General features: G+C 38.6%; 1 protein-coding gene across 1 annotated transcript in view; it reads right to left on the reverse strand.

The window, feature by feature from the left end:
* CD163 (CD163 molecule) overlaps nucleotides 1-12,310 on the reverse strand; it is a 29,833-nt gene extending 17,523 nt beyond the window's left edge. Inside the window, 6 exon segments of the mRNA XM_047065213.1 lie at nucleotides 3,232-3,552; nucleotides 4,260-4,580; nucleotides 6,354-6,674; nucleotides 9,629-9,949; nucleotides 10,944-11,030; nucleotides 12,151-12,310. Of these exon segments, the coding sequence (XP_046921169.1) occupies nucleotides 3,232-3,552; nucleotides 4,260-4,580; nucleotides 6,354-6,674; nucleotides 9,629-9,949; nucleotides 10,944-11,030; nucleotides 12,151-12,181 (1,402 nt within the window). The 5' untranslated portion in view covers nucleotides 12,182-12,310.
* Between the last annotated feature and the right edge of the window lie 14,877 nt (nucleotides 12,311-27,187).

Below are 27,187 nucleotides of genomic sequence, written 5' to 3' on the forward strand. Positions count from 1 at the left end.
TTTGACTTATTTTAATGAAAAAAAAGTAAACTTTTCTTTAGCCACTCTTATTTGGCTTTCTTTCGGCCAAGTTGGATGGTGCCCAACTTAATTCTAATTAATATAAAATACAATTATAGGAAAATATTTAGAAGAAAATTATCAGGGGCGCCTGGTGACTCAGTCGGTGGAGTGTCCAATGCTTGGTTTTGGCTCAGGACAAGATCTCATGGTTCATGAGTTTGAACCGCATGTTGGGCTCTGTGCTGACATCTCAGAGCCTGGATGGAGTCTGCTTCGGATTCTGTGTCTCCCTCTCTCTCTGTCCCTCCCCTGCTCCCTCTCTCTCTCTCTCAAAAATAAACATAAAAGAATTTAAAAATTAAATAGAAGAAAATAATCAGACATACGAGTATGCTTACACATGCTCAAACACAGGCAAAGTCCCCCCAAAAAGTTATATAGAGAAATATAGTTCATAGTTAGTTGTAGCATAATGCATGATGACAATAAATATTATGTATACATCATATGACAACATAAAAATGCATAATATGACTAAAGTTAAAGTCAAATATATCTCCCATCTCTAAAAAGTAATCCAATCAGAGTTTTTTTGGAAAATAAATCATTCTATGATGAATACAAGTGATGCACCTAGAACAAAATGATTCATAAAGGTTGAAAATAAATAAAGCAATAGTTGTGGTAATAACATCAGACAAGTCTGATGTTCAACCATAGAAAAGGGGAGGGGTGCCTGGGTGGCTCAGCCAGTTAAGCGTCCAACTTTGGCTCAGGCCATGATCTCATGGTTCATGGGTTTGAGTCCCACGTGGGGTTCTGGGCTGACAGCTCAGTGCCTGGAGCCTGCTTCGGATTCTGTGTCTCCCTCTCCCTCTGCCCCTCCCCCACTCGTGCTCTGTCTCTGTCTCAGAAATAAATAAACATAAAAAAAATGAGTCACATCTGTAAAGAGCTGTTATATATTCTGAAAGTGGATATACATATATATTAATATATATGGAAACATGTGTATATATATATATTTATATTAATAAATAGGAAAAAATCAACATTAGTCAAGCCCTGAACTCAAGAAGTTAAGTTAGTAGGAAATCAGAAAGGAATTATAGAAAGAAAAGCAACCTGTAATGACTTAGAAAACAAAAATAGGATTAATTAAAAAAAATCTAAATGCTAGTTCATTAAAAAAAAAACGCTAAATAAACCACACTCACTTTCTCTAATAAAAGAAATTAAAAGCATAAATAAAATCATATAATAATAAATGATCAGAAGAGAAATGTCTTGGATAGAGAAGTAATTTCAGAAAAGTCTCTAAATATTGATACAAAATTGTGGTCAAAATACTTTATGAAGTGAATACTAAGGCACAGAACAATTTACCTAATATGCCACCATTTGAACAACAAAATGGGGTGAAACTTATACATGGATTTGTTTGTATTTACATAAAATATCTCCTAAAGAATATATAAATACCCCAACCACATGACTTGTTTGTGTACAGTAGAATTGGACAGCTGGGGATAGCATTTGGGAAGAGCTTACACTTTAATTTTGAAGTGTAAACCATGTGAATATATATTAAAAAAAAATTTTTTTTAATGTTTATTTTTGAGAGAGAGAGACAGAGAGACAGAGTCTGAGCAGGGGAGGGGCAGAGAGACAGAGGGAGACACAGAATCTGAAACAGGCTTCAGGCTCTGAGCTGTCAGCACAGAGCCTAATGCGGGGCTGAATCTTGAACTCAAGAACTGTGAGATCATGATCTGACCTGAAGTTGTACCCTTGACCAACTGAGCCGCCCAGGCACCCTACAGAAATCTTTTTTAAAAATGAAAAGAAGCATGATTGAAAAGCAGATATGTATACTCAAATTTGCATCTTAAAAATTGTCTTTTTACAGTCAGAGGATAATTTCTATGTAAGTAGAAGTAGACAATTCTACCTTGTAACATCAGGGAATGCACCCAGGGGCACAACTAGGTTAGGATGTATCTGGAATAAAGCCATTGGTTCATGGACATACAGCACCGTATGACTTGATCTCCATGTGTTCAATGGTTTTGCTCTTACATTGCTTTCTCTGAAGTCTTTCTTTTACCATATCTGCAATATGTTACCTTACAGTTGTTAAAAAGGCACCACTTTTCAACAATGTTAGCATTCGTATAAATGTGATTAGCATAAAATACTAGAGATTATCCATAAGCCAGGCCAACTCACAGCTCATTTTGGAACATTTAAAAGAGGTTGCAGGGAAACACACAAAAATATTCAGAAAGAAGAAAATCCTTCTTTTACTTTTTAAAATCACATACTTTTCACATACTTTTAAAAATCATTTGGTTGACATTCCCATGAAAGACACTTTTAAGGTCTACCTTAAAAATTTTGATCCTTCTTAATTTTTCATATTTCTACGGATTTAAAAATGACTCAATTGTTTTGTTTTGTTTCTTAACCAAAAAACAAAGGAAAAGAAGAGAGAGAGAGAGAGAGAGAGAGGAAAACCAAGAAACAGACTCTTAACTATAGAGAACAAATGAATGGTTACCAGAGAGGAGGTGGGCAGGGGGATGGGTTAAATGGATGATGGGTATTAAGGAGGGCACTTGTGATGAGCACCAGGTGTTGTATGTAAGTATTTTTTTTAATGTTTTAATTTATTTTTGAGAGAGAGAGACAGAGACTGAGAATGAGTGGGGGAGGGGCAGAGAGAGAGGGAGACACAGAGTCAGAAGCAGGCTCCAGGCTCTGAGCTGTCAGCACAGAATCCAACGTGGGGCTCAAACTTGAACTCGTGAACTGTGAGATCATGACCTGAGCCAAAGTTGGACACTTAACTGACTGAGCCACCCAGGCATACCTGTGAGTATTGAATCACTGATTTGTACATTTGAAACTAATATTACACTGTATGTTAACTAATCAGAATTTAAATCAAAACAGAAGCAAAAAAAAGAAAAAGAAACAAAAAGAAAAATTACTGAAAAGCTAAAATGGACAAAAAGCAAACACAAAAATAAAACAAAACAAACCTGCGACCAAGGTACAAAATGAATGACAAGTTTCTCTGAAATTTGCACAATGGGATAGATATTTTCTGGTTGCTTGAGTGATGTCTAGTCCTAGGGACCGATGTCTCTCATCAGTTTCAAGGCTGTTACTGGAAATTTACACTCTTGGAATTCACGTTCTTCACATGTTGCTAGAAAGTCTTACCTGAGCAAGTAACTTTAGCTTCCTCGTAGTGATCACAGCTAAGTCCACCCCATTGCCAATTCTTGCAGTCCCAGAAAGAAGTTTCATTTCCATTACAGCTGCCTAAGAACAGCCATGTTGTTGTTGCCTTGGTTTTGGAATAACTCTGATAGGATGTTTTGAGAGCAGATCCACATCCCAGCTGCCGGCAAACCACATCAGCTTCTTTCAGTCCCCAGTTTCTGTCACACACTTTCCCTACCAGTTTCTGAATTTCCACCTCCACTGTCCCAGCACAGCGGCTGCCTCCACCTACAAGTCTTAGCTCCAGATCTGTTCCATCTGCAAAAGAAGCACACACTTAGGCCACAGATACACATGGGGGTTAGCTCCCAAAGGATATATTCTTTACCTTGCTCCTTCCCAGATACTGAGGCATTTGGAAATTATGGCTTATCCATCCCCTGGCTTTTTTAATGGCCAGTAGAGGCCATGACTTTGGTTAAAAACAGGATTATAGGTTCAAAGTTTAAGAAAAATTGTCAATGGGGGGCGCCTGGGTGGCTCAGTCAGTTGAGGGTCTGACCTTGGCTCAAGTCATGATCTCACGGTTTGTGAGTTCGAGCCCTGCATCGGACACTCTGAGGTCAACATAGAGCCTGCTTTGGATCTTCTGTCCCCCTCTCTGCCTCTCCCCAGCTTGTTCTATAAATAAATAAATAAATAAATGAAAAAAAAAAAAAAGAAAAAATTGTCAATGGCAGCATGTCAGAGATATTTGAAAAAGACATAACATTTTGTGTCTCGGAGCTCCAGGGAGATTTAGAATCTTAAATGTGGTCCCTAAGAGCAGCCTGAATAATTACTGCACAAAATAGTCAGACAACCCTCCAAACCAGCCAAATAAAGACTATGTTTAAGATTACTCACGACTGTGAAAGAATCCCCAACAAGGACATTGGCAGACATTTCTATCGCTCACGTCTCCCCCGCATGCCTACTCCTAAAGAACACAAGTCCTTCCTTCTCTGTTTTTTCTCTTAACTTACCGGAACATGTGACACCAGCGTCTTCATTATGGTTGCAATAATGCTTTCCCCATTCATGGTGTCTGCACTGCCAGAGGGCAGACTCGTGTCCGTGGCAGGAAACACTGTCAAGCCAAATGTGTCCACTTCCTTCACTGGCATTAACTCGACCAATGGCGGTGATGGCAGTTGGGCATCCCAGGTGCTTACATGTCACAGCAGCATCACTGCTATCCCAGCCATCATCACACACTGTCCCCCATTCCCCTTGGAATCTCACTTCTAATCTTCCTGAACATGCAGTGACTCCTCCCACCAGTCTCAGGCTCAGATCCGCTCCATCTGTAAGAGGGACACAAAACAAATCAGTGATAAAGAAACAAGAATAAGGGGCAAATATAAATAGAGACAGAAAAGAGTGATATAATGCCACTAAAAATCACTGGATGTGAAGAAGGAGTGCCTTGGGCAAGAAGACAGGACTTTTCAGAATAGCCAGTATCACAAAGACAAGAAGAAACAAGTGTTGGCAAGGATGTGGAGAAAAGGGGACCCTTGTGCACCGTTGGTGGGAATGCAAACTGGTCCACTGTGGAAAACAGTACGGAGGTTCCTCAAAAAACAAAAAGAACTACCCTATGATTCAGTAATTGCACTACTAGGTATTATCCCCAAAATACAAAAACTCTGATTCAAAAGGACACGTGAACCCCTATGTTTATTGCAGTATTATTTATAATAGCCAAATTATGGAAGCAGCCCAAGTGTCCATTGATAGATGGACCTGATAGATGGACCAGCTCCTCAGTCCAAAAGTGAGCAAAGAGAAAAGGGACCTCATCATGACTACTTTCACCTTCCCCCCAATCAATATCCTCAAAGAACAGAACGTGATTCTGAGTGGTATCTTACAATAAAACAATAAACCACCTTTTCCTCTGGTGGTTTTAGCATTTGCTGCCACAATGCTGTTTATTATGATTCCTCAGCATTGAGAAGAAATGTACTGGTCGAGGACCTAGAAGGATTTTGGTGGGTAAATGGTAATGGGAGGTACCATTGTGGTTTTTTTCTCTCCCATATCCCTTTCGCTTTCTTCAGCTAACAAAATCTATCTTCTCTGTAGGAGTCCCATTTTTTATGGTTCGAACAATAGATGGTCATGTTTTTCAACAACAACAAAAAAGCCAATTTAAGAAGGAAAAAACCAAAACCCCCATGGCATTGGTTCAGTGTTTGGATCCAGCCATACATGAAGCCAACTGTACCTCGTGGATTCCCCAGTTTCCTGAGTCAGTATTCTCTTTCCTTAAAGTTGGTTTGATTTGAGTTTCCTCATTTGAAAAAAAAAAGGGGGGGGTCGGGAGGGGGGAGGTATCTGGTGAATACAGGGACATCTTCACTCTATTATATTTCTAAATGTTCTCTGGGGTTCAAGACCTACTAGGTCTGCCTCCACATAAGAACTCAAGTGACAAAAGGAGAGTGTCATTCCTGTACACGCAAATCCAATGTCCCTTTGCCCTGAGTAAACATGGAACATGAAAGTCTCCAGATAGACACAGAACCTATTTGTACCGTAGCACTAGCATCAAGGAGGTCTTAATAGGAAACCAAATTAATTTTTATCATTTGATTCTGTGAATTTGAACTAATATTTGGGAAGGGGTGGGTTTTAATGTGGCTAAACCCTCTGCAGGTAGAGGACGATAAGGGGTGTGATTTCTTTTCAAAACTCATCCACAAAGCACAAGTTGCTAATTAAGCTGGTTTTTTTCCCTTAATTCTTTTTCTTCTTTTTTTTTTTTTTTTGGCAGGGGTGGGGGGTGGTACAGGGGAAGAGGGAGGATGATTGGATTATTCTCTAAACACCTCCTTCTAGCTTCATGACTTGGATCTCGGGTTCACTGTTCATCCTTCCCCGCTAACGCAGGGAGCCTCATTTCAGCTGCGGTAAAAACTCCACAGGTATCAGATCAGGAACCAGAAATTAGGCAATAAAGTGATCAAGGAAGCAGGCTTCATTATGGTTTTAAGAGTTCAAGCTTTTGAGACTCTCACCCCCTTTCTTTTGTCCTCTCATGAAGAACAGAACAGACCCGGATCAGTCCTTACCTAAGCAAATCACTCCAACATCCTCAGCGTGATCACAGTTATGCTTTCCCCATCCTTCATGTTTGCAGTTCCAGAGAGCTGACTCATTTCCACTGCATACGAGATCATCAAACCAGATTGGTCCCGAACCTTCTCCAAAATTAGCTGAACCAGAGAAACTGACAGCACTTCCACATTCAAGTTGTTTACAAACCACAGAAGCATGATCTATGTTGAAGTTATCATCACACACTGTTCCCCACTGTCCTTGGAACTTGACCTCTATTCTTCCAGAACACTGGTTGCCTCCATTCATCAGCCGCATCTCCAAATTGGACCCATCTGGAGCAGAGAAAAGAACCAGAGTTCAGAAGTGATTTGAGGAAATGAGCTTCCTCTGGATACTTGAGATTTGATGCTGTTTTTGAAAATAGTGCCTCATTTTGCATGCTGCCCATCTTTACACAGTGGGGAATTTTAATCTTTTAAAGATCAACCGACAACTAGGATTTTCATCTATACCTACTTACCAAGGAGGATGCTCTACAGATTAAAATCTGCTTTCTGTTTTGTTTTGTTTCCCTCCAGGATTAAGACAGAACACACACTCTTTTATGTAGAAATAGACAAATTTGACTCCAAACACCTATTTAAAAGACTAGAAACAATAAAATTGGTCCATACAACAAAGTAGCAAAAAATGGCAAGCTGGTCATTTGTTGAACATTTGAAATCTTGATTTTAATCTTGCTTTATCAGCAACAGTTGAGAGCATGAAGATTAGAAACAGGAAAAAGTGAAAAATAAAAATGCATGAGCATACACAACGGTTTGCGAAAGCATCCTCTGGTATACCAAATTAATAAAAGTTGAGGAAAAATAAATCAAAATAATTCATTTCCTACCAATATCCTGTTTGAATCAAAGCTTTTTTACCCCCTTCCCCAACGCATCTGGTACCATTTTTAGCAAAGAACAGCTTTCTCATAAAGAAAATTCTCTCTATACACTCTTCCCTAGATTTTTCTGTGAGAACTAAAATACCCAAGAAAAGGAGATTTGGGATGAAATTCGGGGACATCCGAAAAACAAAATCTGTGCTTAAACAAACTGTTTAGATCCGCTTTTTTTTTTTTTTTTGAGAAAGTAACCCACTTTTAAAAGCTCTAAATACCAGGCAAAGACCTCTGCTTAGCAGGATTTTTTTATCCTGACAATTTATAGTAAGAAAAATAATAATTCGCAATTAAAATAAGCATGTGGTGTCCCGGATGTATCATATATGCTAACTTCTTCACAACATTAGGCATTATATATTATTTCCACTACCCCTCCTTCACAGATTCTCAATTTGCCTAATTGTCACAGGAAACAAAACAAAACAGAAAGCAAATTTTAATCTGTAAAACATCGTCTTTGGCAAGCAGGTGTAGATGAAAATCCTAGTTGTTAGTTGGTCTTTAAAAGATTAAAATCCCCCACTATGTAAGGATCCTAATTGTCCATTATCCCTACTTAGAACATTCTCAATTTGCCTAATTGTCACAGGATCCCACACCCAGAAGAGAGTAGAGTCAGGATGTGAAAAGAAAAAGCAGTCTAACACCAGCGTTTATTGTCTTCACTGTTATACTCTGTTGTCCCAGTGCGTGTGATAATAGCAAAATCTCCCAAGAGGCAGAGCATTGAGGATTGAGCATTAGTCAGGGTGGGGAAATCTCAGAAATACGGGTTCTGAAAACTTGTGAAACTAGGGAGTCATTGAGTGGCTAGGCGTGCACCAGTTGGAGCTTTAGCTGTGTAAACTTCCAAAAGCAAATTTGATTAGTTCTATCCTTAAGTATAAAAAACTGAAAACAAGAGTTAAAAGCTGCACTGGGGTCTCAGCTTAAACACTCAGCTCTGTATTGCAATATAGTGAGAGCCTGGCAAAATTTATTATGATTTTTAACTTTGCTGTAGATGCTCGATGTAGATGTTACTATTGTTGTTCCGAATCTTCCCCCATAATGATTAATGATAGCAGACAAGGAGGAGGAGGGGGGGGGAGGGAAGAAGAGAAGGAAGGAAGGAAGGAAGGAAGGAAGGAAGGAAGGAAGGAAGGAAAAGAAAGAGAACTGAGTTGTCAAGTAATGAGAAACAGTGAGCTATGCAGAAACTAAAGTTAATTTTTACCACTTACTATACCAGTAGCTCCACATGTTTTAAGCACTGAGTTTCCAGAAACTGAAGCTCAGAAAGGTTTAACAAAATAACATTAACGAGTGTCTGAGTTGGAATTTTGTCCCTCACTTTTCTAGATCCTAGCCTGTCTTGCTCACGTACACCACAATGTCTGCATAGGGATTAGTCCTTTTTAAAACCAGTCCCATGGAGGAGATGGTCTCTAAGAAAGAGGCTAGGAGGTGAGAGAGTTGATAAAAGCCAGTGAAATGAGCAAGGAGAAATGGGAAGCCCAGGAATCTGAATTGGGTCATAAATATGACCTTGGGATCTGTCAGCAGAAAGGTCTGACCCATAACTTTCTGAGTTATTGTACGGTCAACTGAGATAAAATTTACCAAATGTTTTGTAAATTAAAACCACCATGTAAATGAAATGAACAGCACTGTGCACCGGAGAAAGCAATAGTACTTTGCAAAACATCCTTCCTCCAGGATTAGCGCTAGGAATATTTATTTCTTGATCCAATAAGTCGATTAGCAGTTAATGGACAAAAAGGTGAATGCATGAAAGCAGCGTGTCACTGAGAAAGGGGACAAGGAATGAACTTAGATATCATGATATTTTTATGTAAGGAGTAGAAACTCATAGGAGGTTTACTGACCATAAAATTAAAACTGGTCACTTCCTTGTCGATTGCAGTATTCAGAATCTTTTGATTTTTTTTTTTAGGGGGTTTGTCATGCATTTTCTGGTCTATTGGCAATGGATTGGGTAGTTTTATACATGGACTGGAGGACTTACAGCGAACTGGCCCCTTTTCGTTTTCAACCCATCTACATATTGGTTCCTCCCACAAAGCATTTCATGTCAAGGTTTTGACTTTTTAAAAATGTTTATTTATTTATTTTGAGAGAGAGAGTGTGTGTGCATGCGTGCAAGCTGAGGAGGGGCAGAGATTGAGAGAGAGAGAGAGAGAGGATCCCAAGCAGGCTCCCCTGTCAGCACAGAGCCAAACACAGCGCTCAAACTCATGAATCTCTAGATCATGACCTGAGATGAAACCTAGAGTCGGTTGCTTAACTGACTGAGCCACCCAGGCACCGGAGGCTTGGACTTTTTCCAAGTCTTACCTGAGCAGGTCACACCAGCATCCTGTTGGTGAGTGCAGTTATGTTTTCCCCATCCTTCATGTTTGCAGTCCCAGAGAGCGGACTCATTCCCTCGGCAAGAAACATGATCCATCCAAATGCGTCCAGAGCCTGGCCTGGAATTAGCCCATCCAGTGGCTTTGATAGCAGTGGGACAACCCAGCTGCCTACAAATCACGGAGACCTCATCCATGCCCCAGTCATTATTACACACAGTTCCCCATTCCTCCTGGACTTTCACCTCCACTCTCCCAGTGCACCTGTCTTCACCGTCCGCCAGCCTCAGCTCCTTCTCTGCTTCTCCTGCAACAATGCATAAAGGCAGCAGTTGGTCAGGATCCAAAGAGCAAGTTGAAAATTAGTATTCTTTCGATTACTATTCATTTTTCAAAGCCAAATTGGAGAAACATGCCTGGCCTCATCCACGGTACGATAGGAGAATGCTATTTGGGAATACACATACCAGCATCACAGGTTTCAGATAAAGTAATGACCTAAAACCAGTAAAGCTAAGTAACACAATTCTGATATTCTTTATAATGTCAACTTGCATAATCTCCACGGAAGGTTTACTATTAAAAGAACATACTTCAGAATTGTATAGGGATGAGCCATGTAAGTTTCTCCAATTTCCTAAGATGGCAAAGATGAAGAGACCAGTCATAAGGAATTTAACACCCATTGTATACATATATGTAAAACACCATGAATTTTTAAAATACTACGCGCAATCTGATCAAAACTTTTCTACTTAAATGGAAATTGAGATGGAGATATTTTCCTACTGTCTCCTACCATAAAATAATCCCTTCTCCCTCCCAACCCCTCCCAAATGTCTCAGCTCCCATCCTATGATTATTTTAAATAACCTAAGAATCTGTGCTCTCACGCATATATATCTGACCTCCCTCAGTACATTTTTAGGTAAACTTTGGCATTTGAATTTATTGAAGTGTTCCGAAAATTCCATTTCATCCCAATAATTCTGAGGTTTTTCTCCAGAAAAACCCTATTCCCTCTTTTTTTAAGTAGACATTATTTCAAATCTTTAAACAAAATGCACTGCCCCCCCCCCCCGTGTAACAGTTTGTTTTATTGGGGGGGAAAGTGTGCTAATATTTTGTTCCTTTTTTGATGTCACGTGGTTAGGATCTTACTTTGTACTTTTAATATCTGATCCTTTGAAATCGTGAAGTGTGTTTTTTAGATGCTGTTCAGCCTTCAGGAGAATTGTTTGCTTTTCAATAATTTTTGTCAAACTGGCTAAGACTGCAAGTAAATTTGACAAAGCACTCACCAAGAGAATTGGTGATCAAGCAGGAACTGAGAACTGAGACCACAGCCACAGTGGAGGGACTCAAGAGAACAAACCATCTTCTAAAGTCTATGGGGGGAAAAAAAAGGACAACAGTATTGTCTTCCCAAAGAGACTCTGGAGAATTTTGAGATTAACAAGGAAAGTCCAACCAAGACAAAGAACCTTTCCTTCAAAATGGCAAGGCGGAATGGACACATTCACACCCAGAATCATACAGTCTCAATGAAATAGCTTTGAAACTGTTCATGTTGGTAGGCAACCCAGAGGTGAGGAATTAGAAGCAAGTTGAGGATGGAGAAGAATTTCAAAAGCAGACTTTAAGACCTGGAAAATCAAAACAGCATCTGTGAAATTTAGCAGGGAGCAGTTCCCTCCACAGGCACAAAACAATATTCAACTACAGAGGTCCCCGTCTCCAAGCCCACTTGATCCAGATGGTTAGGTGGAAAGTTCCATGAGGGAATGGATTGTACCTATCAAGTTCAGCGCCGTTTCACCAATACCTGGTATACTGCCTGCTAAAGAGTAGCTGAACATTGATGGAATAAAGTGACCATGTTTCTTTGTGAAAAACCAAAATATTGTATAGAGTGTAAAACTCTAAAGCTTTTATCACTCTCACTTCTTAGTCTTACTCTAACCCAACACTTGCGTAAAAGTCCGAATGCTTTGGTAACCACACAGGAGCACCCACTTTGGGATAAGTCACTGAACTGTAAGCTTATGACTCAGGCTTTCATGTGGCATGCTAGCCTTCGATAAAAAAGCTCTGAAAAAAAATTAAAAGTGCTAAATGAGTTTAGCACATTCATAGAAATCAGAAAGCAGATTTCAACACGCAGGGATGCTATTGTAAAGTTCCTCTAGGTGATCAACTTTCAATCAATATTCATTCCAGCGCGTTCTATCTTTTCTAACCATTGTTTCCAGACTCAATACTGTTCAGTTCATTTCAGCCCCTTTCTGAGTCTCACCTCAGCGGTTTGACGAAATGGATGCCAAATCTAATCTTTATCTCCCACCTTCAATTTTGAATCTATGGCAGACACAAGTTACTGCCATGGAAGCTTCATGTCCGTTTCCCATCCCTCACTGATGCCAACCACTATTATGTAAGACCCATTGACTGCCAGAATCATTTCATGCTACATTAAAAGGTAAATGGGGAATAAATAAGAAATGTTACCAGTAGGTCCAGAGTTTCCATGTAGCACCATTCTGAGTTTGTCCAGTCCAAAGTTTGAACGCTTTCTGAATCCTCTTGTGTTATTCCCTAGGAGTGTTCTGCTAAAGAAGAGGACCGCTAAAAATTCTAAAACATTATCTCACTTCTGCACACACACACATACAAATCCAGAAAGGCTACATAACAGGAGGTGGAGTCAATCAGAAAAGGGAAGTCATTCAAAAGACTGAGGTTCCCTTTCATACTCATGTTTTCTGCAGTATGGGACATGAAACAACCAAAGGAAATTGAGAAATATTTACTACGGATTTACAAAAATTAAGGGGAAATATTAACTCATGGACTGTTGTTATTGAAACGAATATTTATATTTCTGTACTTTGTTTTGGACAAATACAGTAGAAACAAAAAGGATAGGGGCGCCAGGGTGGTTCAGTCAGTTGAGCGTCCGACTTCAGCTCAGATCACGATTTCGCCCTTTGTGGGTTGGAGCCCCGTGTCAGGCTCTGTGCTGACAGCTCAGAGCCTGGCACCTGCTTCGGATTCTGTGTCTCCCTCTCTCTCTGCCCCTTCCCTGCTCGTGCTCTGTCTCTCTGTCTCAAAAACAAACAAACATAAAAAGAAAAAAGAAACTAAAAGGACAATCATGCAGTCAAGTTGTGCCAAAAAGCTAAAGGGAAACAAGCAAAGTGCAAATAATTTTTTATCATTATAAGCCCTTTGAATACTATTACCATAATCAAATGTGGTATGAATGAATAATTTTGTGTAGATTGTGTATACAACGGCACTTGTATTTCTTTTCTGATGAAATGAAGAGCAACAATAAAATCAGCCATGACCATTGCAGATCCTAAAAATGGTGAAATGAAAATTTACAAGACATAATTTTAGCCCCAAGTAACGCAAACTCGAGGGACAGGAACACACACGTTAACGATGATAAACATAGGTTCAAAGCGCAGGGTGAAAAATAGAGAAAAAAAGAGGTCATACCAAGTGGGATACAGGAATAAACAGTCAGAAAACCCTTTTCCGTGAGGACATGCTTAAGTTGTGTCCTAAAATATGAGGAGGACTTTGCCCAAAAGAAGAAAAGCTACAAGGATTCAAAGCGTAAGAAACAACCCATATGAAACAATACAGGTGTGTGAAAACATGGAAATTTGATGGTTCATGATGGCATAAATATTCTCAGGTATTAGTGGGGGACCAGAACAGGTGAGTTAAAGAAGCATCCCCAGTCTTCCAAGGAGACACTCACTACAATCCAGTTCCTCAAGGGCATACTGACATCTATCCATTTCTTGGACATACCTAACCTCTCACCCACGTTGTTCCTTCTATGTGTACTTTCACCGGGCTAACTCTTACTCATCTATCTTTTATGTCTCAGTTAAACGCCACTTCACTAGGAAAAATAACTTTAACCTTGAATTACTCCAGAAAATGTGCACTCATGGTAACCTGCCCTTTGAAGATGATAACTCATACTTTTTATAGTTATTTGTGGTTCATCTTACTTGCTACTCTTAATACCCCAAGGATAGGAACTGTGTCTTCTTTTTCAACAAGACACCCGCCAGCCTTTGCCAAATGGTAGGCTCTTGATAACATCTATATTTTGTTACAGTAATAGGTGTTGTTGATAATGTTATTATGGCTGCAGAGGTAAACAAAGGTTACATGAGGAAGGACATCATGGGCCACGCTAAAGAATTTGAACTTTATATTATAAAGGTCTATTCCATGGAGTGGAAACTCAGGGCAGTAAACTAGAGCAATCATGGGATTTACCTTGTTAGTTTCTCATCTCTTACAGATTACTGTCCTTTGTTGCCTGATATTCAGTGTCTTAAAAATTTTTGTTTCATATGTTTTGTCTGTTTTTCACTTGTTTCAAGTGGGAGGATAAAGGTACTTCTTTTTTCTTCATCTTTAATGGAAGCAAAAATTTTTTGTTCACTAAGATTTTTATCTTTTTAATTTTCCAGTGGTCTATTCATTTCATTCCTCTACTATTTTTTTTTAATTAGGCCCTTCTTATACTGTTAGTAGATTTAAAAAATTGGGGCACCTGGGTGTCTCAGTCGGTTAAGTGTCTGACTCTTGAGTTTGGCTCAGGTCATGATCTCTCGGTTTGTGAGTTCAAGCCCCACATCGGGCTCTGTGCTGGCAGAGCAGAGCCTGCTTGGGATTCTCTCTCTTTCTTCCTCTTTCTCTGCCCCTTCCCCGCTCACTCTGTCTCTGTCTCTCTGAAAATAAATAAACTTAATAAAACATTAAAAAAAAATAAAAAATAACATTCTACCTTCACTGCATTTACTCTTGTTCTCATTTCTTTCCATTACCACGCTTGCCTCCGGTCACCCTCAATATTGCTACAAGATAAAATGTAAAACCAAAGCATCTTTCTGATACTCCAATTTTGAAAACCGTTTACCGTCATTATTTGTCTATCATATAACCTGTACTTTGAAGATTGTAACTCATACTTTTTATAATTATTTATTGCTCATCTTACTTGCTAGTCTTAATATAGCAAGCATAAGAAATGTGTCTTCTTTTTTAAAAAGTTGAATATATGACTCCTCTATTTGTTATTTCTTGTCACTTTCATTTTTTTTTACCCTTTTCTGTCCCCAGCCTGCACCCTCTTCTCTCCCCAGCCCTTGTCATGGGGCAGCACTCCAGTATATTTGATGCAGATCCTCAAATATGCGTATGTGCAGACTTGTAAAATGAATTTTGCCTGTTTGTGTTTTTAAATTACATAAATGACATGTTATAATTAAAAGGTAAGAAGAATTAATAATAATAACAATAATAACACAAAGGGTAAGTAGACAAATGGAAGAATATGATAAAAAAATTTAGGTACTATATATAAAGTGGCAAAATATCTTTTCAAGGTGGACCACGATGAGATAAATTGTATAGTATAAAACTAAATCAGCTACTAGAATAACAAAACAAAGAGTTATAGCTATTAAGCCAATAAAATAGCTATTATAGCTATTATAGTTCTTAAGCCAATAAAATAGATAAAGTGGAATCATTAAAGATAATTAATGCAAAGGAAGCCATAAAGAGAGAAAAAAGAAAGAATAGATTAGACAAATAGAAAACAAAGAGCAAGATAATAATTTTGGACTCAACTATATCTATAATCACACTAAATGTAAATGGTCTAAATACACCCAATTAAAAGGCAGAAATTAGCAGCCTGGTTTAAAAAGCAAAATTCAACTATATGATGCCTAAATCATATAAAGGAAAAAGGTTAAAAGTAAAAGGATGGAAAAAGAAGCTGTGCTGACATCAATGAAAAGAAAGGCAGAATGGCTATATTAAAATCAGTGAACATGGATTTCAGAGCAAAAGATATTTCCAGGGACAAAGAAAATCATTTCATAATGGTAAATGGGTCCATTTATCAAGAGTACATATGAATGCTAAATGTTTATGAAATTGACATGAGACCTTCAAAACCCATGAAGCAAAAACTTATAGAATTGCAAGGAAAAATAGCAAATCCATAATTATGATAGGAGATTTCAATCTCTGTCTCTCAATAATTGATAGAACAATTAGGCAGAAAATCAGTAAGAGTATAGTAGAATGAAACAAAATTATCAATCAACTTAACCTGATCAACATGTACAGAACATTTCATTCAATAACAAGAGAATATACATTCTTTTCAAGTGCATTCAAAACATTTCCTAAGATATTTCTGGACATATAAAAATTCTCAATATATTAAAGTAATTTGAATCATACAAAATATCTTCTCTGATCATTTCTGGAATGAAATTAGAAATCAACAACAAACATATCTCTGGAAAACTTCAAATATCTGGAGACTAAATAGCTCACTTTTAATAATCCAACGGTCAAAGAAGAAATAAAAAAGGAATTAAAAATATTAAGAACATATAAAAATGAAAATAAAACACATCAAAATTTGTGGGATGTCACTAAAATAGTATGCAAGGGGAAATTTATAGCACTAAACTCCTATATTAAACAAGAAATGAAAAATAAAGGTCACCACAAAACAGAAGAGACTCATAACTATGGAGAACAAACTGAGGGTTGCTGGAGGGGTTGTGGGAGGGGGGATGGGCTAAATGGGTAAGGGGCACTAAGGAATCTACTCCTGAAATCATTGCTTCACTATATCCTAACTAACTTGGATGTAAATTTTAAAAAATTAAATTAAAAATAAACAAATAAATAAATAAATGTCACCAATTGTCACCTTAGAAAAAGAAGAGGACTGGCAGATCTCTCTCCAACCTGTAGCTCTGATGTATTCTGGATCAGCTTTTAACTCTTGATAGTATATCACTGTCCTCTAAACCCCTTCTCCTTCAGTGCTGCCATATGGTTCTGGCTTCTTCCCAGTGCAGCACACTTACCCCCAAAGCATCATACAGTTCTAATATCTGGAGGCTGGCAGCTTGACTTGGCACTTTAGGCCCTTAGCAGGGTGAGCCGTTAAAACAATACACCTACCTCTCTCACTCATCCCCATTTCCTCCATTCCCTGCTGGGTTTTGGAAAGGAAGGATTTGTGGAGACCACCTCCCTCCTCTGTGACCCCAGAACTTCGGTCCCCTCCCAACACCTCCATCTAGTTAGTGGTACTCGCTTGGAGGCAGACTCCCAACAGGGAGAGGGCTACCCTCCTCTAATGGTTTCTCTGAACATAATAAGATAAGGGCTCTGTATCAGTGAGAAAAGTCCCAGACTAATGGCAGAAATTTGCATTTTGAATATGTGTGTTTTGTGTTGTGAAACCTGAAACTCCTTATTTATTAATGGAAAGTCTGACTTCTCTTCTTTCTTTTCTTTCTTTTCCTTTTTCTTTCTTTTTTCTTTTCTTTCTTTCTTCTTTTTCTTTTTCTTTCTTTTTTCTTTTCTTTTCTTTTCTTTTCTTTCATTCTTTCTTTTCTTTTCTTTTCTTTTCTTTTCTTTTCTTTTCTTTTCTTTCTGGCCTTCATTGCCATATTTTGTGGGGCTGTGAGAGGTTACATTATTTTAGATTATTCTGACCTAGGGTTCTTTCCATAAAAGGTACTTCTGAAGGCGAGATATAGGGTTGAAGAAGCCCAACAAGCCTCTAAAATCATAGCTCTCCAGTGTCCTTTAAAGAGAGGTGATTCTCAGCACTAGCAAAATCACTATAGTAGCTTAGTGTGTTTTCAAAAGCAGTTTTAGGGAAGGATGTTGGTTTTCAGTACTTAGTGCTCTTTGAGTTTTAGAGCATTGAGATTTAGGAATTTTGAGGGGATGAGAAGGATTATTTAGGGTCTGACTTACAAATAAAAGATTTTCTCTTGTGAATCTATATTCTTTCTTCTTTCTTTCTTTCTTTCTTTTTTTCTTTCTTTCTTCCTTCCTTTATACTTCCCCCCCACCCATCATTTCTTTCCGTGTGCCTTCCTATTGGCCCAACTCGCGCCCTTTGCTTGGTTTTTGGTTTTGCTTTGCTTTATCATTGGTTCATTCCAGGCCTCAATTATTGAAGGACACTGCCATTAGTGAAAGAATAGTCCATGAGTCATATAGTTTTAAGACAAAGAAAATTTCTCTGTATGGTTTTTCTTTTTTTTTTTTTTAAATTTTTTTTTTCAACGTTTATTTATTTTTGGGACAGAGAGAGACAGAGCATGAACGGGGGATGGGCAGAGAGAGGAGACGCAGAATCGGAAACAGTCTCCAGGCTCTGAGCCATCAGCCCAGAGCCTGACGCGGGGCTCGAACTCACGGACCGCGAGATCGTGACCTGGCTGAAGTCGGACGCTTAACCGACTGTGCCACCCAGGCGCCCCTGTATGGTTTCTCTTTTAATCACACTTCAGAAAAGGAAAGACTTACATAGACAAAATTAATAATCTGTATAATAATAATGGCTTTGGCTTTCACCTGAAAATCCAAGAATTACCATTTTCATTGAGATAAGGATTTTCTTGGTGTGGATTGCTTATTACTGTCCATGGGAGAGACAGGTGGTGTTTTTGCAGAAGTTCTTAAGTCCCAAAAGACTAAAAACCTATTTTGTCTCATATTTATGTGTATTTTGAATTTATTTATTTATTTATTTATTTATTTTGAGAGAGAGAGACAGAGACAGAGAGAGAGAGAGAACAAGCAGGGGAGGGGAAGGTAGAGAGAGAGAAAGAGAATCCTTTTTTTTTTTTTTTTTTTTTTTTTTTTTTTTCAACGTTTATTTATTTTTTGGGACAGAGAGAGACAGAGCATGAACAGGGGAAGGGCAGAGAGAGAGGGAGACACAGAATCGGAAACATGCTCCAGGCTCTGAGCCATCAGCCCAGAGCCCGACGCGGGGCTCGAACTCATGGACCGCGAGATCGTGACCTGGCTGAAGTCGGACGCTTAACCGACTGCGCCACCCAGGCGCCCCGAGAGAAAGAGAATCCTAAGCAGGCTCCATACGGTCAGCACAGAGCCTGATGTGGGGCTTGAACTCACAAATTGTGAGATCATGCATGACCTGAGCTGAAATCAAGAGTCAAGTTGTCAACCAACTGAGCCACCCAGGTGTCCCTTGGCTCATTTTTAGAGAATGAGAAGCATAGTTTCTGTCCTTCTGTGTACCTCATAAGCTGGAGTTAAAGGCTTGTCCTAGTCATTGTCAGAAATGTGGGATGACTGCTGGAAAGAATGAAGCTTTACTGACCTCAAAATAAGAAACAACTTGTTTTTCACAAACACTAAAACTACAAATTTTCTCTTTGATTTATTTTTCTCCAAAAAGAGAGGTAACAAAATATCAATTTTGAAAGTGGTGCCAGTGGTAGGGACCACAAGGAATAGGGTGTCAGACACCTACCTACAGTGAATGGTCTTAAATGCACTTTTTTTTTATTGTTTCTTTTCAGAGTGTTACAAATTTGCCATCCTGTATTCCATAGAAAATGGAATAAAGACAGAGAGATGTAGAATATGCTTTCCTGCCCACAGCAAGGATTTGGAATTGACTTTCATATGTTGAGTACATTAGAAAAAATAATCAGATAGATTGAGTGGGTTTCCAACAAAATTGTTCCACTCCCAGTTTAAGACCGTTTCTTACTGTTTCATTCCTTAGCATCTATACCCCACACTTACGTTTTGTCTTCATCACATTTATCTTCTCCTTTATCTCTGTAAGTTAGTCATCAGATATTTTAATCACTCACACAAAAGCAAACTGCATTAAAAAACTTTATGAGATAGAGGGAAAATATGGTCTTTCTTATATCACACTCCTCCCCTCCAAAAGCAACAAGCTATTTCTAATTAGAAACTTTCTGTTCCTTCTCCTCTTTTGTCCTCTGCACAAATACCATTTGCCTACAGTTTGCTTCAGTAAATTTTTATAGCAGTTTGCAATCAATTTTAAAATATTGTCCTTGGGGTTAAGATGGCAGAGGAGTAGGGGGACCCCAAGCTTGCCTCATCCCTTGAACACAGCTAGAAAAATACCACATCATTCTGAAAACCCAAGAAATCAATCTGAGGACTGAGAGAACAAAACTTTACATCTACAAGTAGAAAAATGAGCACCTTGTAGAAGGTAGGAGCTGCAGAAAGTTGATTTGAGGGCGAAAAGAACATCAGGTGCTACAGAAAGAAGGGAGCCTTGATCGCAGAAAGAGGAGTGAGAGAGAAAGAGAGAAAGAAAGAGTGAAGCAGCAGGCAGGAGAATGCACAAGAAAAGCTCTTCCCTAAAACCATTGACTGGGAAAGGATAGGGGCTAACTATTACAAGCTATTATAACCAGCAGAGTGCAAAGTCTGAAGTTTTAGAAGTCCATGCCATCACCTGGCAGGCTTGGCAGTCCTCCACTGGGGAAGGAGGGTAGACACCAGGGTGTGGGTAGCATGATCTGAGGATCCCGGGGCTGTGAGGGGGAAAGCAGTACCCCTTCCTGGAATGCATATGGGAATGGTAGCATGGCATCTCAGGGAACAAGAGAACCAGCAGTGCCAACGTGATGCCCTATTCCCAAGGATAGGAACAAAGACACTGACTGAGGGCAGCAAATCTTGGTACCAGCTTTCTGTTGCACTTTACCATAAACTCCCAACCATTGTGTAGTTGTGCAACTACTTTTCTGGGACCAACTGGCAAATGGCAAAAGCATGGCAAGATCCTCCCCTAGAGGATCCCACAAATCAACACTGGGCAGGTCCCTAAAATTACGAGTTTTGAAACTCAGCCACGTGCCTGAGATAAAACACAGGAGTACTGTGCCACCTGGCAGATGGACAGCTAGGAGGCAGACATGAAGGCAGGGATCTGACAGAAGCCAGAGACACAAGAGGGGTGATTGCTCTTCTATGAGGGCTTCCTGAACAATGGTGGGAGGGAACTCCCTACTTCTGGCTCCAGGGAGGAGACAGCACCCCCCAGTGGAGACTGGAGCTGCATATACCAAGCCCCACCCCCCTTCATCCTACAGTTGCATCTCCACTAGGGCAAGTCGGCCCCAGAATCAGTGCAGCAAAAGACCAGCACAAACCCTTCTCATGCACCAAGTCTATTGATCCAAGAGTGCTGTAAAGCTTCAGCTCTAGGGGAAATGGGATCTAGCTGCTGCTGCTTCTTCTTCTTGATCTAGTTTCTTTTAACAAGCAGACCAAAACACACCTGGTTAAAACTTGCCACATGTGAACAAGGTCCAAACAACCCCACTGCAGGCAAGGAGAAACCCTGCAGAGGACTGACCTGAGGGTAGGAGCATCCAAAACACAACAGAAGTGTGCATATAGCACACCTCCTCCCCACTCTTTTGGAGCTCTTCATATAGCCATTACTCTCAGGAGCAGGTATATAACAGTCTTTCTTAACAATCACACACACAATAAAAACAGTGATCTAGACAAAAATGACAAGACTGAAGAATTCATCCCCTCCCAACCTCCCCCCCCAAAAAAGAACAGGATGAAGTAACAACCACGGATTTAATCAATAAATATAAGTAAGATGTCTGAACTGGAGTGTAAACAACAATTATACACCTGGCCTTGAGAAAATCATAGAAGACACTAAAGAATCCCTTACTGCAGAGATAAAAGAACTAAAAACTAGCCAGATGCAAAAAACTGAGATGCAAACCCAACTAATGCCATGACAACAAGGATAGATGAAGTAGATGAACAAATCAGCTACATAGAAGATAAAATTATGGAAAATAATGAGGCTGAAAAGGAGAGGGAAAGAAAGGTGTTGGATCATAAATATACACTTAGGGAACTCAGTGACTCCTTAAAGCACAGTAACATTCATATCATAAGAGTCCTAGAAGATGAAGAGAGAGAAAAAGGGGCAGAAGGCTTATTTGAACAAATAAATTACAAACCTCCCTAATCTAGAGAAGGGCACAGACATCAATATCCAAGAAGCACAGAGAGCTTCCACTGAATTCTTCAAAAGCCAGCCATCACTGACATATCATAGTCAAATTTATAAAATACACAGACAAGAAAAAAATCCTCAAAGCAACAAGGGAAAAAAGTCCTTAACCACAATGGAAGACAGATCAGGTTCACAGATATGTCCATAGAAACTTGGCAAGCCAGAAGGGAGTGGCAGGATATATTCAAACGTACTGAATGGGAAAACTATGCAGCCAAGAATATTCTATCCAGCAAGGCTGTCATTCAGAATAGGACAGACAAACAAAAACTAAAGGAGCTAATGACAACTAAACCAGCCCTGCAAGAAATATTAAAGGGTTCACTTTGAGGGGGGGGAGACAAAAACAACAAATATGAGAAAGAAACAGAGAATATCACCAGAAACACCAACTTAGCAGGTAATACAATGGCACTAAATTCATATCTATCAATAATCACTCTGAATGGACTAAATGGTCCAATCAAAAGACATAGGGTATCAGAATGGATTAAAAAAAATAAGACAAATCTATATTCTGCCCACAAGAGACTCATTTTAGACCTAAAGACACCTGCAGAAAGTGACGGGATGGAGAACCATCTATCATGCTAATGGACATTGAAAGACAGCCAAAATAGACATACTTATATCAGACAAACTAGATTTTAAAACATTGTAACAAGAGATGAATAAGGGCATTATATCATACTTAAGGGATTTATCCATCAAGAAGATCTAACAATTGTAAATATTTATGCCCTCAATGTGAAAGCACCCAAATATATAAATCAATTAATCACAAACATAAAGAAACTCACTGATAATAATACAAAATAGTAGGAGACTTTAACATCCACTTACAACAACGGACAAATCATCTAAGCAGAAAATCAACAAGGAACAATGGTTTTGAATGACACACTGGACCAGATGGACTTAACAGATATATTCAGAACATTTCATCCTAAAGCAGAAGAATACACATTCTTTTGGGTGCACATAGGACATTCTCCAGAATAGATCACATACTGGGTCACCAATTAACCCTCAACAAATACAAAAAGATTGGGATCATACCATGCATATTTTTAGACCACAATGCTATGAAACTTGAAGTCAATCACAAGAAAAAATTTGGAAATACCACAAATACAAGGAGATTAAAGAACATTAAAGAATGAAGGGTTAACCAGGAAATTGAAGAAATAAAAAGTACATGGAAGTCAATGAAAATGAAAACACAATATCCAAAACCTTTGGGATGCAGCAAATGGGGTCATAAGAGGGAAGTATATAGCACTACAGGCCTTTATCAAGAAGCAAGAATGGCACAAAAACAGATATTCAGATCAATGGAACAGAATAGAGAACCCACAAATGGACCCACAAACGTATGGCCAACTAATCTTTGACAAAGCAGGAAAGAATATCCAATGGAATAAAGACAGTGTCTTCAGCAAGTGATGCTGGGAAAACTGGACAGCAACATGTAGAAGAATGAACTTGGACCACTTTCTTACACCATACACAAAAATAAGCTCAAAATGGATGAAAGACCTCAATGTAAGACAGGAAGCCATCAAAATTCTCAAGGAGAAAGCTGGCAAAAACTTCTTTAACCTTGGCCACAGTAACTTCTTACTCAACACGTCTCCGGAGGCAAGGGAAACAAAAGCAAAAATTAACTATTGGGACCTCATCAAAATAAAAAGCTTCTGCACGGCAAAGGAAACAACCAGCAAAACTAAAAGGCAACCGAAGGAATCGGAGAAGGTATTTGCAAACAACATAACAGATAAAGGGTTAGTATCCAAAATCTATGAAGAACTTATCAAACTGAACATCCAAAAAACAATCCAGTGAAGAAATGGGCAAAAGACATGAAAAGACGCTTCTCCAAAGAAGACATCCAGATGGCCAACCGACATATGAAAAAATGTTCAACATCACTCATCATCAGGGAAATACAAATCAAAACCACAATGAGATACCACCTCATACCTGTCAGAATGGCTAACATTACCAACTCAGGCAACAACAGATGTTGGTGAGGATGCGGAGAAAGAGGATCTTTTTTGCACTGCTGGTGGGAATGCAAGCTGTGCAGCTGTTCTGGAAAACAGTATGGAGGTTCCTCAAAAAATTAAAAATAGAACTACCCTACGACCCAGCAATTGCACTACTAGGTATTTATCCAAGGGATACTGGTGTGTGGTTTCGAAGGAGTACATGTACCCCAATGTTTATAGTAGCACTATCAACAATAGCCAAAGTATGGAAAGAGCCCAAATGTCCATTGATGGATGGTATATGTATACAATGGAGTATTACTGAGCAATCAAAAAGAATGAAATCTTGCCATTTGCAACTACATGGATGGAATTGGAGGGTATTATGCTAAGTGAAATTAGTCAGTCAGAGAAAGACAAATATCATGTGACTTTATTCATAGGAGGACTTTAAGACACAGAACAGGTGAACATAAGGGAAGGGAAGCAAAAATAATATAAAAACAGGGATAGGGACAAAACATAGGAGACTCTTAAATATGGAAAACAAACAGAGGGTAACTGGAAGGGGTGCGGGGCGGGATGGGCTAAATGGGTAAGGGGCATTAAGGAATCTATTCCTGAAATCACTGTTGAACTGTATGCTAACTAATTTGGATGTAAATTTAAAGAATAAAATTAAAGTAAAATAAAATAAAATGAACCACACACACACACACACACACACACACACACACACACAAAGAAGCAAGAACAGCCTCAAATACACAACCTCATCTTATATCTAAAGAAGCTGGAAAAAGAATGGCAAATAGAGCCTAAAACCAGCAGAAGAAGGGAAATAATAAAGATTATAACAGAAATAAATGATACAGAAATAAAAAAAGCAACAGTAGAACAGATCAATGAAACTAGGAGCTAGTTCTTGAAAGAATTAACAAAACTGATAAACTCCTAGCCAGAATTATCAAAAAGAAAAGAGAAAGGATCCAAAGAAATAAACTTACAAATGAAAGAGGAGAGATGACAACACGACAGAAGTAGAAATAATTATAAGAGAATATTATGAGCAATGATATGTCAACAAATTGGGCAATCTGGAAGAAATAGATAAATTCCTAGAAAGTTATAAACTACCAAAACCGAAACAGGAAGAAATAGAAAATTTGAGCAGACCTGTAACCAGCAAAGAAATTGAATCAGTAATCAAAAATCTCCCAACAAACAAGAGTCCAGAAATTGACCCACAACTATATGGTCAGCTAATCTTCAACAAAGCAGGAAGGAATATCCAATGGAAAAATGATGTTGGGAAAAACTGGATGACAACATGCAGAAGAATGAAACTGGACCACTTTCTTACACTGTACACAAAAATACATTCAAAATGGATGAAAGACCTAAATGTGAGACAAAAAACCATCAAAATCCTAGAGAAGAACACAGGCAGCAACCTCCTTGACCTCAGCCATAGCAACTTCTTACTAGACACATCACCGAAGGCAAGGGAAACAAAAGCAAAAATGAACAATTGGGACTTCCTAAAGATAAAAACTTCTGCACAGCAAAGGAAAAAATCAACAAAACTAAAAGGCATCCTACAGAATGGGAGAAGATATTTTCAAAGGACATATCTGATAAAAGAGTTAGTATCTAAAATCTATAAAGAATTTACCAATCTCAACACTCAAAAAACAAAGAATCCAGTGAAGAAATGGGCAAAAGATATGAACAGACAGTTTTCCAAAGAAGACATTCAGATGGTCAACAGACACATGAAAAGATGCTCAACATCATTCATCATCAGGGAAATACAAATCAAAACCACAATGAGACACCACTCACACCTGTCAGAATGGCTAAAATGAACAACTCAGGCAACAACAAATGTTGGCGAGGCTGCAGAGGATGGGGAATCCTCTTACAGTATTGGTGGGAATGGAAACTGGTGCAGCTGTTTTGGAAAACATATGGAGGCTCCTCAAAAAGTTAAAAATATGATCCAACAATTGCACTATTAGGTATTTATCCAAAGGACACAAAAATGCTGATTCAAAGGAGTACATGTACCCCAATGTTTATAGCAGCATTATCAACAATAACCAAACTATGGAAAGAGCCCAGATGTCCATAGACTGAAGAATGGATGAAGAAGATGTGGTATATATATATATATATATATATATATATATATACATATATATATATGATGGATATATATATATATGATGGAAAATTGCTTACCCATAAAAAAGAATGATATTTAGCTATTTGCAACAATATGGATGGAGGTAGAGTGTATGTATTATGTTTAGCGAAATAAGTCAGTCAAAGACAAATATATTATTTCACTCATATGTGGGAATTTAGGAAACAAAACAGATGAAAATGTGGGAAAGTGAAAAAAAGAGAGAGAGGGAAGCAAACCATAAGAGACTCTTAACAATAGAGAAAAACTGAGGGCTGCTAGAGGGGAGGTAGGCAGGGGATGGGTTAAATGGGTGATGGGTATTAAGAAGGGCACTTATTGTGATGAGCACTGAGTGTAATGCAAGTGATGAATCACTGAATTCTACTCCTGAAATCAATATTGCAGTGTATGTTAACCGATTAGAATTTAAATAAAAATTTGAAAAGAGGGGAAAAAAAGAAAAAGATATGATCAAAGACAATCAAACAACTGATCCACCAAAAAAAAATAATAATAAATTATGAACTGCCTCAGCATTATTCTTTCAGAATTTGGATACTTGGGCCAATATCCAAATGAAGTAATTTTGTAGTTATATAAAGTGATCAAATTAAAACAGTCCCCTTTCACTGTACTAGAAGTATAATTCGTTTTATTTAAAGTTGTAAAAGAGTAAAGGAACAGTGCACGGTAATACACTGCAGGCTGAGTGAACTGAGAATGCATTTTCTTTTGCTTTCTCCATCAAGAAAATATTCACTTGGAGACTGACTCACAGTGAAAAGACATAATCTAGGTGCATATCCTCAAAGTATGGGTCCCAGCTCCTCATCTGAATCACCTTGTGCCCGTTGGCAATGGAGAGTCTCAGGCCCCATCTCAGTGCTAGTAAATCAGAATCTATCTCTTATTAGTGTTCCCCGGTGGTTCATAAGTACATCAAAGTTTCCAAAGCCTAATCTAGGTGACTATTAAAAACCCCTGTTAAAAACTGAGAACAAACTGAGGGTTGATGGGGGGTGGGAGGGAGGGGAGGGTGGGTGATGGGTATTGAGGAGGGCACCTTTTGGGATGAGCACTGGGTGTTGTATGGAAACCAATTTGTCAATAAATTTCATATATATAAAAAATAAATAAATAAATAAAAATAAAAACCCCTAAAAGAAAAATAAATGACACAACGAAACTTGTAAAAATGAGATACACATGCCCATTAGTCATGCTTCTAAATTTTTTTAATGGTTATCTATTTATCTATTTATTTATTTATTTATTTTAATATGGAATTTATTGTCAAATTGGTTTCCATACAACACCCAGTGCTCATTCCAACAGGGGCGGGGGGGGGGCAGAGAAAGAGAGGGAGACACAGAAACGGAAGTAGGCTCTAGGCTCTGAGCTGCCTGCACAGAGCCCGACACA

The sequence above is a fragment of the Lynx rufus genome, unplaced genomic scaffold (assembly GCF_022079265.1).
Source record: "Lynx rufus isolate CCGP_SWC_20201006 ecotype Redwood Valley unplaced genomic scaffold, mLynRuf1.p SCAF_7, whole genome shotgun sequence".
Taxonomy (NCBI): Eukaryota; Metazoa; Chordata; class Mammalia; order Carnivora; family Felidae; genus Lynx; species Lynx rufus.